This window comes from Leptosomus discolor, chromosome 2, assembly GCF_034619465.1.
Source record: "Leptosomus discolor isolate bLepDis1 chromosome 2, bLepDis1.hap2, whole genome shotgun sequence".
In the NCBI taxonomy this organism is placed as follows: domain Eukaryota; kingdom Metazoa; phylum Chordata; class Aves; order Leptosomiformes; family Leptosomidae; genus Leptosomus; species Leptosomus discolor.
In genome coordinates, this window is record NC_141392.1 from 15142896 (window position 1) to 15156649 (window position 13754).

At 39.5% G+C, this 13754-nt stretch overlaps 1 protein-coding gene across 2 annotated transcripts in view; it reads left to right on the top strand.

The window, feature by feature from the left end:
* Window positions 1–13754, top strand: part of MARK1 (microtubule affinity regulating kinase 1) — a 56353-nt gene that overhangs the window by 11740 nt on the left and 30859 nt on the right. For both annotated transcript variants that reach the window (XM_086460634.1, XM_086460635.1), the window contains exons 2-3: window positions 11943–12146; window positions 12851–12904. In XM_086460634.1, coding sequence (XP_086316760.1) covers window positions 11943–12146; window positions 12851–12904 — 258 coding nt within the window. The remainder of the gene's footprint in view (window positions 1–11942; window positions 12147–12850; window positions 12905–13754) is intronic.

Consider the following 13754-nt stretch of genomic DNA (forward strand, 5'->3'; position numbering starts at 1 on the left):
TTACAGACAGTTCTCAGTGAGCCTGTGATAGTTTAGTGATTGCAGCTTTGCATAAGGGGGTACATGAACATTGGAATAGACTGCCAGGGAAGTGGTTGAGTTGCCATCCCTTAATGTGTTTAAAGGTCGTTTAGATGTGGTGCTTGGCGATACGGTTTAGGGGTGTACTTGGTAGAGCAGGGTTGATGGTTGGACTCGATGATCTCAAGAGTCTTTTCCAACCTGAATGGTTCTATGATTCTATGGTCATCTCTCCTACAGTCCTGTGGCTTTCCTCATTTCTTAAGAGGCAAGGAGCATCGTAAGAATGTGTCTGGGAGAGGGACATTGGCAGGCTGACAGTGGAAGAGAGAATGTAACGTTGCTGTCTGACCCATCCTAAGACTTGGGATAATTCAGTGATGTCCATTTGAAATCTGCATAAAGATGATTCCTTTAAGGTTTTAAGGATGGGTTCCCAGTTGCTGGTAGGAGGATTGATAGCCCCTGTCACCTGCTGACACTGTCCTTGGGTTGCCTGACTTCTCTGCTTGCCTGACTTTCCCTTCCTTAAGACTGACTCAAATTAATTCCTGTTTTAATATGAGACAGCATCTGATTAGGTAAGTGATCTCAACTGGGAATTTCCAGACTATGAGACACCTTGCTGTAGTGTTATCCAAGCTGTTTCAATGTCCAGCTCAGGACAGAAGCAAGAGTTGCAGTTGCTAATGAGGGGCCGGAGGCCACCATTGCTGATACTGGTTATTTGCTGTACTTCAACATCTAGATAAAGAAGTCTGGAAATGCCTGACTTAAGCAGCTTGCAGGCTGGGGTACTGTCTAAAGACCGTAACTGGGGACATGGGATTCCTCACCCACTTACTGTCAAAGACTCAAGAGGGAAAGTCATACTTGTTTTGTTGGTGGTTTTTTTCCTTACTGTTGCATTGACTGCTTGTTTTAAAGACTGTGTTCAATTTGAATACATACTAGTTTTTGTTCAACCCTTTAATCATAGATTCTTTGGCTTGTATTCTTAAGCTTTATCCATATGTGTGTGTATATATATATGTATGTACCTTATTTCTTCTACTTTTTTTTACCTTTTTATTTTAACGGGCTGGGTAAATTCAGCATCTGTTGTTTTTAATATTTCCTTTGCATCCTGTGATGTTTTTTTTCTTTTGCTTCCTTTGCTGACTTATGTAACGTGGGTTATTTCATTTGTTATGTTCATTCTTTTTCTCATGCTTGGCTTTTACATCTCAGCTATACTTGCACATGACTTCCATTTATGGTTTGAATTCGGTAAATTGACAGGTATCTGTGATGTATGTGTGATTGTCAGTATTCATTATGTACTGTATTACTGTATCTGCCAGTTTAAAGCATACAAAGAATTTTTTTTTTTACTAGCTGTATTACATACTTTGCAAAATCTTTGGGGAATGTTTGCTTTTTTTTTCCCCTTTTTTCAATGTAGCTTCCTAGTTGCATATATTTCTAAAGTACTAAATTATGGTAGTTCGTGATCATGAATAACTGAAGTCCAAAGGTTAAAACAGGTGGTTGCATGAGTTTAGAAACAAGGGGCTCTGAGGAGATTGTAGTCCGAGCTGTGTGTAGAGCGCACTCTTTGATTTTAAGATATGAGCTGGTCCAAGGGGCATACCGTGTTTGGACAACTTAAAGTTAAGCATAAATCTGTGCAAGGTTGGGAATATATTTGCTAAGCTGAAATGTGATATAGGAGTATCCACATAAAGGTAAATAGTTCCTACAGCCCAACTGAGGACATTTTATTTGATCTGTTAACACATGAAAAACAGGGCAGAGAGCACTCAGCAAAAGACTGTCTTCATTTTGCATTTTGCCTTTTTTTTTTTTTTTTTTGAGTTCACCGTGTCCCACTAGACCAGCTGGCTGGATACATTGTCATAATCTTCCTCCCTATATAAAACGTGGTTTACACTTTCAGAAGACCAGTTAAGTTTAGTGGTGTTCTTAGAACTTTATCTACAGTCCCTACCATCAGTTCAGACTCTGCTAGACTGTTCTCAGTAGACAAAACCGTTCTAACTGGATGCTGTTTGAGTGCAGGCTCATTGGTAGAAGTGTCCTACACCATCTAAGGTGCTGCCTCCTCTTAAGAAGGTGGCTGGTTTTCCTGTGTCAAAATACATGTTACTCCTGAAAGTCAACCTTTGTATCAATGAAAGCTTATGAAAAAATATGCCTGCAGAATACTGAGTCAGATTTTGTCCTGGCTTCAATAGTAGAACTGCATCTCCTTGGCATTTAGTGTTCTGAGGTAAGACTTCTTAATGACATCAGAAGGCCTTGCTGCAGAGAGATGGACCAGAAAATATTGTCAAGCCACAAAGTTGAAACTAAGCTAGTATGCTCTATGCAAGAGGCCCTGACAGTGCTTTCCAGGTCAGGAGGGGTTCCCTGCCCCTTCCCTGGAGGCTGCAGCTCCTGTGGAAGAGCATGAGAAGCCCTATTAACCTGCTGTAGGTCCATGTGGTTTTTTGTCTCTTCTGATTCTCAAAATTAACTGGTTGCCTAACTTTTAGATAGATTTGTGTTGTATGTACCGTATTGTATGAAGGGAAATATTAAGATGAGTCTCCATACCCCTTAAATTAGACTTCCAAGATCCCTAAAAGGTGAGTGTCAAAAGAATATTGTAAAATCCTTCTGAATATTGGGTAACTTCATTTGAAATGTGGCTTGACATGATCCTCAAACATTGCAGAGTCCTTCAGTGCCCTACAGTTTCTTTTCTAGGACTGTGCATCAATTAGTAGGTATTGCTATCGGGTTGGATATTTTAATTGGTCATCTCTTCACTTTTTAGAAGCAGCCTTTACTTCAGAAAGTTAATAAGACCTTAAAGTAAAATAATCTTTAAAATAAGATGGTGATCTGTCTTGATGGATCATTGGATCCATTGGATGAATCCAGTAATGGGGATGTATAGACTTTAGAAATGCTGTCCTGCTTGCTAAAGTAGTAACTTAATTTTCTCTTTTATGTAGCAGAAATGTTAAGGGTGCTTTGCCCATGCATGTCACTCCTAAAGGGTAGCTTCTTAAGCTCACGTTATGTGCTCTTCTGTCTCACGCCCAGTGCTGGTAAACAACACGAATAAGAAAGTCTACTTATTTTTGTTTGTGGGAATTTTTTGTTTAGGTTGAGGTTGGGTTTGGTTTTCTTTTGTTTTGTTTTTTCCCAGTCCTTCTTTTTTTTTTACCTTGTTGTGGAATAGGAATAAGTATTTGCTAGCTAAAGTTTCGCTGCTGGTGTTGATTTGCCTCTGGATTATCAAGAAAAGTGGTGTGATCATTTTTCTTTTCTAAGTTGTTCCTGTCCTGACAGTGTAGTTTCACAAGAGCTTAACATGGAGCTGATGTGTCCCTGTCTTCCTGGTGCTGGGTGTTCCCTTTCCTCCTTGGGCCTGCACTGATGCTTGGGAAACAGTCTGGGGGCACACGTGCTCAGGGAGCTGGAGGTTACCTTGGCAGGAGAGTTGCTAGGTTTCATCTGGCTTGGCTGCCTGTGTTGGCGCTCCGTCCTGCTGCCCCAGCGGTAGTGCGGTTGTAAGTGGGTGCGGGCACGTGAGCAGTGTTGGGTCAGCTTCAGCAGCCGTCATGCCACATGTGGCCTCTTCCAGAGTTGTTCTAGGTATGCGGGGGGCAAGGAAAAAATTCCCATTTCATAAACTTTGAGAGAAAGAATGAGTTGGGATTCAGAGCCTGGTCCCAATTAGCTGTGCGTATGCTTTCCTTCTGCAGGAAAAACCTCAGCTGGCCCAGAAGACTGGTTGTTTGATCATGAGTGTCAGTGACACTTAGCACTATAATCCGGTCGCTCTTTTGTCACTAAACCTTGCCTCTTGCTGCTGTTCTCCTCGTCTGGAGGCAAGCCTCAGGTTTCCAGATTGTAGTCTCCACACTGTAGAAACAGCCCTTTCCCCTCAGTTTGAAGTTTGATATTAAAGCATTTTCCAGTTCTTGTTCTCTCCTGCAAACATTTGAGAAGCTCCATGTGCTTGACATGAAGCTGAACCGTAAGTTGTTTCATGTCTGTCTGCTGCCTTTCATCAGGCTGGTTGAAAAATGACCTGGCTGCATCATTTGTAAGTGCAATAAAAACTCCTGCCAGTTTCCTTTGCCAGAAGTTTCGCTTTCTGGGTGTGTTCCTGTTCTTGTTTGGTTGGTTCAATTAACGATCAACATAAGCATTTCATTTTCTTTTTGTTTTACTGAGGGTTTTTGAAAGAACTGTGAGTGCCGTGGCATTCAGCACCAGTGCCCCATAGCTGCCTGCACCTTTGGGTGCTGGCAGGATATCCTGGGTGAGCTGGGAACGCTCACTGGGAGCTCTGTGCTGGCAGGTTTGAAGATCTCGTGAAATAAGTCAAACAAGACTGGAGAGATTAAACTGATCACCTCCTGAGGAAGGGGCAGTGGCCCCCAGGAAATGTTGAAAGAACTCTCTCTGTGTGAAGGGCAGTGTTTAAAAAGGTGTCCAGGAGGCTGCAGCAGGAATAGCCTTTCTCCTTCCTTCCCCCTCACCTAAGAAAGGCTTTTCTTCAAAAACACAGGTGCGTCGTAGGTTTCGTGGGTGAGGGACATTAACCATTTTATTTTGACAAGACAGGAAATGTTTTACTCTTTTGCTTGGTAGAGCTGACTGTAGCTTCTAGTGCTGTACCAAATGAAAAATAAAAATGGGTAAAGTAAGAGGATTTTAGGAAAAACCTTTTTGTTTGTTTGTTTCATCTCTCTCGGTTTCTACCTCTCGGTTCTACCTGTGGCTTACTGCAGCAGCTTTTAGTTGAAAGCTTGTCTCAGTTTTCACTGGGGCTACAGGGAGGGTTCAGTTTTGTTGTAGCAATTAATGGAGATGATATAGGCTGACTGTCCTGAATTAGCCCTGGAAAATCTTGTTTGTGTGTTTGGGATGAGTCAGGAAGGAAAGTGCCAGGTTGAAATAACTGTGCCAATTCTGAGTGAAATGGAACAAAGGCAGGAAGGTCTTGTTCTTCTGCACCTGCACGCCTGGCCAGGCTGAGGGCTTCGGGCCCAGGGAGAGGAGGAAGCGTGTTAGCAGAGTTGAGGTTACAAGACCTGATTTAATGCTATGAAGGTATTTGTTTTTCTGAAATGTTTTGACTGACTTCACAGGGGAGGACTGGTGTTTTGGGGTTGGTTTTTTTTCCCCTTAACTAAAGAGTATCTGTGATTCCTTGTGATAATAAACTCCACTCCATATGGCATTACTGCTGTGTTTAAAAAAAAAAAAAAAAAAAAAAAAAAAATTGGGAGCAAGCTTACTAGAACATGGACAGGATTTATGACACATTAGTGTCACCGTATGAAAATCACAAGTATTCTGAAGAACCTTGTGTACGAACTTTGGAAACTCATGTTAGCTGTGAAGGTGCTGCACTGGTAGATCATGAGCTCTGTTTTCTATCCTAGGTTGCTTGAGTAAGGAGCTGTAAACATTGCATCCTGTGTGGTTTGTGATTAGAAAAACATTCTGTCTGGAAGTTGGCAAGCTTATTTCTGGTATGTCTCGCAGAGCTATGTTGAGTGCTTAAACAAACAAACAAACAAGAACCCCAAACAAAGCAAAAAAAAAAAAAAAGAAACCACCAAAACTTTTAAGGGGCTTAGATACCATAGTAACAAGCACAGGATAAGAATTACTCAATGCTCAGCATAAATTTACCTATCATCAGCATATATGTATGCTTTTAGAAAGGAATCTGTTGTGTATTGACATCAAGAGATTGTATTTTGCCTTGCAATAGAAATATTTTACTATTACCTTTGATTTTTTTTTTTTTTAAATACAGAATATTGCAATTGGGAAGAAAATGAAAGATACAAAGAAAGAGTAATGGGAAGTTACTTTGTTTAGTGTCTCACTTGATACTATATATTGAACTCCATGCTTATGTTTTGGATTTTTTTTAAAAAAAAAAGGTTTATGTAAAATGCTTTTCAGAGGAGCAGCATCAGTTAATGAAATGTTTCCATATGCTTGACTGAGGCCAGCTTTATTAAAAATCATTGTTTCTTATTGCTGATAGCTTCAAGCTCTTTCAAAAGTTCATGCCTAAAATTCCTACATATTATGTAAATCTGATATAAACAGAAAGATGCACATGCATGTGTTTAATTATTTTCTTTGTGCGCTTTGGAAAGCCTGTGTGAGCAGGCTCAGGGTATGGGTAGAAGTTAGAGAAACATCACAATTTCATCTGATTCTCTTCTGTCTCTGCCGTACATTGACCTTGGTATCTGATTTAAAATCTGTATGTACTTTTTCCCTCACTCTATGTGTGTGTGTGTGTTTCTTGAGGTTTTTTGAGCCAAGTCCTACATACTGTCCTGTTTCAGGGGATTAGGTTGATTGCTTTGGGGTTTGGGTTGTATTTTAATATCTAAGTTTCTGTCGTGCATTCCCAATCTAGTATGCATTTAATAGCTGGTAAGAAATTATGAAGTCATGTATGCATACATTGAGTCTTTTTAATTGCCCCTCCAAAGCACACTTTTATGTGTCTGAGAGAGATGAAAAATTAGAGTAGTTAGTGCTCTATTAATGTTTTGATTGAGATAGGAGATCTTTTAGTAATTGTAGTATGATGCGACGAGTACATCTGGCAAGAGTACGCTGTGGTTTTGTGCAGATGTGAGGTTTACTTGGAAGAGGAGTGAATACCCTTCTTCTGGCACTAGCTGATGGATCAGGTCCTGTCATCTTGTGCAGTTCAGAGTTGCACCATGCTTCATGCCTGTAAACCTGGACCTCTGGGCGCTCTTGATATGTGATGAAGAACAAGCTCATCTGAACACTTCTGTTGGGTTCTACATTGAGGTTTACTAAGGTCTTTCAGAAATTGGACTCTTGTAGTTTAGTATGATTTGTTACTTCAGCAAAAGTCTTACTTGAAGTGGTTTGCTAGAAGCTCCTGTGTCCTTAGGGAGTAGTTATGGAGAGCAAGCAGTTAAAACATGAAAACAGCTGGACATCCAGGACATTACTTCTGATCTTCCTCCCTGTTCCTTCCCCTGTATTGTGATTCAAACCTGTTGCAGATCAGAGCTGTTCAGAAGATGATCTTCTAAACCCTTCAGACTCCCTGTCTAGGCTAGCTATTTTGCTTACCTTGCAAAATCTGACAGCTGTTACAAATGTTCATGTGTATGGCACATGCTTGAAAATATTCCAGTTATGAATATAAAAACTGACTGCAGGAAACTGAAGTTCAGAACAGGAGATAATATTGAGAGAGGAATTGTAATGATGGGCCTCTCCTAACACAGCGTGTGCATACTTTGCTTCCATAGGCTGACTGTACCAAGGAATCTGCCTTGCGCTAATTCAAGGGGAAAATTCAGGACTGAGATGTCTGTTTAATCGAGTGAGGTGTGTTTGTAGGCAGATCGACGTGTGGAAGTTACCCTGTTACTCAGAAGGACTGTAGGGGCCTGCAGTGTTGTTTAATTGAGAAAGACACTGTCGTTTGGTGGCCAGAATGGTTCTGGGGAATTTTTAAGACTAAGCTGTAAGAGCAGTTAATATATGTGATGATGTAAGTTTACTTATGGTGTATAATCTGTGAGAATACTACTCCAGTGGCTAGCGAAGTGGCTAAAGGATGCTGAATAAAGCAAGCAGTGGAGTATACACTTTGTATCTACTTGGTGGGGTTAGTTCTTCTGCACTTTTGCAAAGATAATGTGTCTGGGCATTGGGTCATCTTGCTTTTGTAAAGCTGCCTTGGGTAAACGAGGAAAATGATAGCTTTCAGTCTTGGGGAAGCAATGGGTCAGGTTAACTCTCTTGTGATTTTAGTGCCATTGACTTTCTGTAATAACTCTAATGGAGCGTACTGGAAACAAACCTAGTTAGGAGTATTAAGTTTTAATAGATATATTTTCCAGCTGCAGTCTGAAATTGAATGCTAGAATTACTTTCTCGAGATTTTGGAAAAGGTGGTGGATTTTGCTTTGTATGGGTTTTGGTTTTTGGTTTTTTTTTTTAAATACTCGACTAATGTGCCAAATACCTAAACGGCTGCTCTAATACACTATTTCAGCTCTAAAATTCTGTTAGTGCTGCACCTCATGTTTAAAATTGCAATTTATTTTAAGAAACATCTAATTTTGTGTTGATTTCTAGACATTTTATTTAACACTGACAAAAACTGAACATAGGGAGAGTCATGTGTATGATGTACTATAAGGTAGTGTTTCCCACTATATTATAGATATATATTAAGGTATATTAGAGAAGGTATCTAGAGAAATTTCAGAATCCCTAAATAAAATCCTGTGTAGGAAATGCAGGTTGTTAGCTGGAATTGTTTTTAGATGGCAATTACAGCCTGCTTGTTTCCAGCACCCTGAAAAATTTCTCAGAATTTAGAGATTGTTCTTCTGGCGTTTTTAAATAGCCACATAGTAGCTGATGCATAATGAATGAACATATTGTAATGGCCCAGAAAGATCTTAAAACTATGTAGCCTGTTTTTCTAGACACTGTGGATATTGCATGCTTCTATGGAATTCAACTTTAGCATTGTTTGGAAATAATCTCAGAGATACTGTTACCCGACCTAATGTGATTTTTTTTTTTTTTAATTTTTTTTTTTTAACATCTTAACCTTGTTAGGTTTTGATCTCATTGAATGCTCATTTCTAGAAGTAGATGAGTTTCTATTTTAAATTCCTCTGTACTTTCTAACAATAGCAAGCTGTTTACATGCAAAAGAGAGGCCTATTGCAAGACATAAGAAGAATAATTTTAATTTCATTCAGTACTGTTGAAATTCAGACATTACATGTATATGTGGCTCACAAACTAAGAAACTTGACCTTCTTTATGCATGTTTTCTGTCATCCTTGGGCATAGCTGGTGAGAATGGTTGACTCTGAAGATAGTTTCTTAATTATTCCCTCTTAGATTATCTGGAGGGGCTTAGTTTTTCTGTCACAAAAATACCAAAATCCAGAATCGTCATGACCATGAATCATAGAATCACAGAATAGTTTGGGTTGGAAGGGACCTTTAAAGGTCAGCTAGTCCAACCCCTCTGCAGTGAGCACGGACAACTTTAGCTAGATCAGGTTGCTCAGAGCCCCGTCCAACCTGACCATGAATGTTTCCAGGGATGGGGCTTCTGCCACCTCGCTGGGCAGCCTGTGCCAGTGTTTCACCACCCTCACTGTAATGAATTTCTTCCCTATATCTAGTCTAAATCTACTCTCTTTTTAGTTTAAAACCATCACTCCTTGTCCTATCGCAACAGGCTCTGCTAAAAAAGGTTGCCCCCATCTTTCTTATAGGCCTCCTTCAGGTACCAGAAGGCCACTAGAAGGTCTTCCTGGAGCCTTCTCTTCTCCAGGCTGAACAACCCCAACTCTCTCAGCCTGTCCTCATAGGGGAGGTGCTCCATCCCCCTGAGCATCTTCGTGGCCCTCCTCTGGACTTACTCCGACGGGTCCATGTCCTTCTTGTGCTGAGGACTCCAGAGCTGGATGCAGAGCTCCAGTCTCACCAGAGCGGAGTAGAGGGGGAGAATTAACTCCCTCAACCTGCTGGCCATGAACCTTGGTAGATTTTTTTTCCTTGTTCAGATTTGGTTCTGCATTATATTGTCACTCTGATTAAATAACTTCTTTCCCTGTTAAATCTGCATTAAAATGATCTATCCTGTGAAGCTATCTTTTGCTTTGCCTATGGCATTGGTTTCACTTGCCTATCCAACTGCTTATCTAAAAGATCCCTTCAAGTATTTACTGGAAGTAGGCTAATCCTATGAAGCGTATGAAATTGGCAATTGATATTAGAGTTGCTGATGCTTCTGGTAGGCATTCTATTTCAGGTAGTGAAGATCTCATTGTGTGTGTAAATAGGCTCAAAGACTTCTAAGACTTGCTTGTATAGCCTGGTGATGTAGCTCTAGACAGGGTTCTAGGAACGTCTGTAATACTCATTATTAGCACCATACTGGTCGTGCAGTGTGTTTTCTTAGACGACGCTTTTTTGGGGCTCTGGTTTATCACATGTAGGACTAGTGTCTGATGTTTAAGGAATGTTTCAAAGCCTCTTTGCCTGGAGCTGTCCTTCTGATCCTCTCTTTCCAAGTCCACAGAAAGTATTTTAATTATGTGCTTCTAAAGGATAAATACTATCGCCAGTGTTTTATTTCAGGGTTGAATAAATTTGTCTGATATACAGAATCTAACAACCCTGGCTTACTTGGTTCTGCAGTAATTTGGAAAATGGTTTAGCAGTGGGGTAGTATTTTGCAGAGATACTCAGGTGATGAAAAGACAAACAGAAAATTATGTTTAGGACTGTTCTCCTGGCCATAGTGAATAATTAATAATGCTGGAGGTGATGTAAGCAGAATTGTGCTACATTTGGGAAGAACATTCTGGTTGTGGTATACTCCTTGTTTTTTCCGGTCGTGTTGCAGCTGTTTGCTAGTTTTCCCAATTCTACTAGTGCTTATGTCCTGAAATAACTCTGCTCGGCTCAGTGGGACTATCTGTAAGCCTGGGTGTTTACAGGAGAGGCTTGGCTTCAATCTATAATAAATGCACGCTGAAGTTGGAAGCACTGCTTTAAATTCCATTTTGTATAAGAAAACAATTACTTGCATAAGGAATGATGGGTGAGATCAGCATAGACCGACGTCAGGCTGGGTATTGGGAGAAACAGTGAAACCTCCCACTGCTTCTCTGACTCTGCTTTCAGCTTAAGGTCAAAGATCTAGAAACCTTTGGTCTATAAAGAACCAGGCTCAGTTAGTGCTCTGTAGAAAGATGTAGAGATGCCCACTTTTTGACTGAAGCAGTGAATAATGGGAAAATATTAAGCTGTCTTTTGACTTTTGTTGGTGCTTTATGCTTAAGAGGAACTGAGTGAGCTGGGAGTAATCATGCCTTTCTGTTACAAAATCTAAAAACTGGTCTGAGAAGACACTGTTACTACCTACAGTATTTGCCTGCCTTAAAATCTGTAACCTAAAAGATTAGAGCCTAGATTTTACCTGTTAAACACTTGCATCCATCTGCCCTGATGTTGGAAAGCATTTGAAATACTGAAACACTTAACACCTCTCTGACATTTTCTGTTACTTTGGTTTCTGCTTGGAACATTTCCAAGCCCCGTCTATATCTTGCCCCATACACACTTAGAAGTTAAAGAGTACAGAAGCACTGCAGATTTCGGTGACTAATATTTAATGTGGGATGATGTGTTGGCATGCATTAAAAATAACATCCGTTTAGTTCTTCAGACTTTTTGAGATTTAAAATATATTTATGAGATATCATGGAGTTTTCTTTTTAGGAGTGGATTATTATTATTTTTAAATGTAGATATAGATTGTTCATTACTTGAATGTGATCTTCTGTGACTTACAAAATGATGCAAACAGGTTTGGGGAACAAAGCTTACTTGAAAAACTATTTTTCTCATAATGTTGAGTGAAGAAGGTTAAGAAGAAGATAATTGAGTGAAACCTTGTTTCCCAATATGCCAAAGTACAAATATTTTTTGTACTGTGTATTTTTGAAAGACTAAATTTGGTTATGATTAGACAAGTTTATTTGCAACATAGTGGTGTGGTGTGTAGTTTGTCATAGTTTCATATTTAAAGTCAGTAATGGTTTGTTGATTACTGCCTAGGTGTCTCTAGTTTTACTTTTGGAGCTAGTAAAATCTTTCTGCAGACTTTCCTGAGACATGCATCAAACTGCCTAAAACCAGCATGTTCAGCTTAGGCTGCCATCTGAAGTTATCAGTTATATTGTAGAAGTAAATAAATTGCTCCCCTCTACACCTTTTTATGCTTTCTATCTATTCTGCTGCAACTGTCTAAAATCCAAGTAGCTAAATTCGCAACTATTTCATCTGCTTTCCAGCACACCTCTGTGGATGGATACACAGAACCACATGTCCAGCCTATCAAGTCAAGTAGCAGGCAAAACATCCCCCGGTGTAGAAACTCCATTACATCTACCAACGAAGAGCACCCTCACATTGGAAATTATCGCTTACTGAAAACAATAGGAAAAGGAAATTTTGCCAAAGTGAAACTGGCAAGGCATGTACTGACTGGAAGAGAGGTAAGCCTTTCAAAACAAGTGAAAAAAAGGCTGACAGTGTGTTTTATTTTCTCTTTGGCCCTTTATAATAAGTATTTCGCTGTTCTTTTACCTTTCTCTTCTGAGTAGGAAAAGCACATTTTTTATTGTCATAAAGGAAGATGCAGAGACTGTTTCAGGATACAGGATTTAGGCACCTGAGGTGCCTGAGTTTTCTCCCTTTAACCACTCACCCCTTTTTAAAAAATGTAACTTCTTGGTTAAGAGATCAAAAAGTTTGTGGTACTTCAAGGGGTATTTTGGGGCTGGGAGGGGGTCTGTTCAACCCTCAGCATTTCCAAAACAGAAGATAAATGTATTGATAGATAGATTTCACTGATGTTGATAATCTGTTGATAGACAGATAGATAGATCCTTGATACTGGAATTTATTGATAGCTAGTTCTTGTGTTTGGAGAGCCTGGTTTTACAGTGGACAGGATAACATTGTTCTGTCCAAACACTGACAGAAGTATAAAACTGATTCCTTGGTGGTACCATCTGGTGGCACAGTTCTGAGCTCCTGCTGGTAGATCCTAACAGTTGAGGAAATTTTTCTTGATGAAATGCATAAAAGCAGACATATATGCATGTCTTACAGGCACATTTACGCTTTGCTCGCAGAGATGCAATACGTTTTTGTTCAAATGTTTTTCTGAGTTTAATAATCCTTGTTTTTTCCCAAGGTTGCTGTGAAAATAATAGATAAAACCCAGCTAAATCCTACTAGTCTGCAAAAGGTAAGAATATACCGTAACACCTGAGATTCTGTAAGTTGAACTGTGATCTTTTATTTACTTGACAAAAATATTTAGTCCCTTTGTCTTGCTAAACAAATGTCTTTGTGTATGTGTGACCTTGGGAGACAGTGGTGTCCTACTGTCTTTGCTGTAATGTGCACGTGCAGTTTGTCTGAGGGCAGTTAACTCTTTGAGGTTCCTATCTAAGCGTTGCTTCTTTGCCCTTCCTTCCTCCTCCAGCTTTATTCTTTGCTGTACAAATAACATTTGTATCTAATTAGGTACACAAGTAGTTTGTCCACACACTAAATCAAGACATAATGCTGTAAAGGATAATATTTTTTCTTGGATTTTTCTTTAATGTAGTAATTGGGTTTTGTGGACTTACAAGAGTGCCAATTTTTATGGCTTTAATTTTTTTTTTTTACTTTTTTTTATTTCAACTTTAATAAAATATTTGTTAAACTCATGGGACCTTTGGCAATTGATTTTTCTGTATGGAATTGATAAAATGACTGAACGTAATTGGAACGTTCTTGTTTGTGCCTGTAGATAGAAATTCAGAAGTCCTTCATAACCATCGTGATAAGTGTCTTAACAAAACCCTGGGGGATTTGGTTTGGGGTTTTTTTTTGGTATTTAACTATGCATATGTTTGATTTTGGCTGAAGCACAGAAATGTTGTATTGTGCTACTGGAGGCTGCCCATTGTAAAAATGTAGGACTTTTTTTTTGTTCACAAATACTAGACTGCTGCTGTCTGTAGCTGTAGAATGAGAGAAAGAGGCCAGGGCTTATTGCTGTTCTTTTGTAGTATTTTTGTTTGAGAATGGGTTCTTCAGGATTTTTT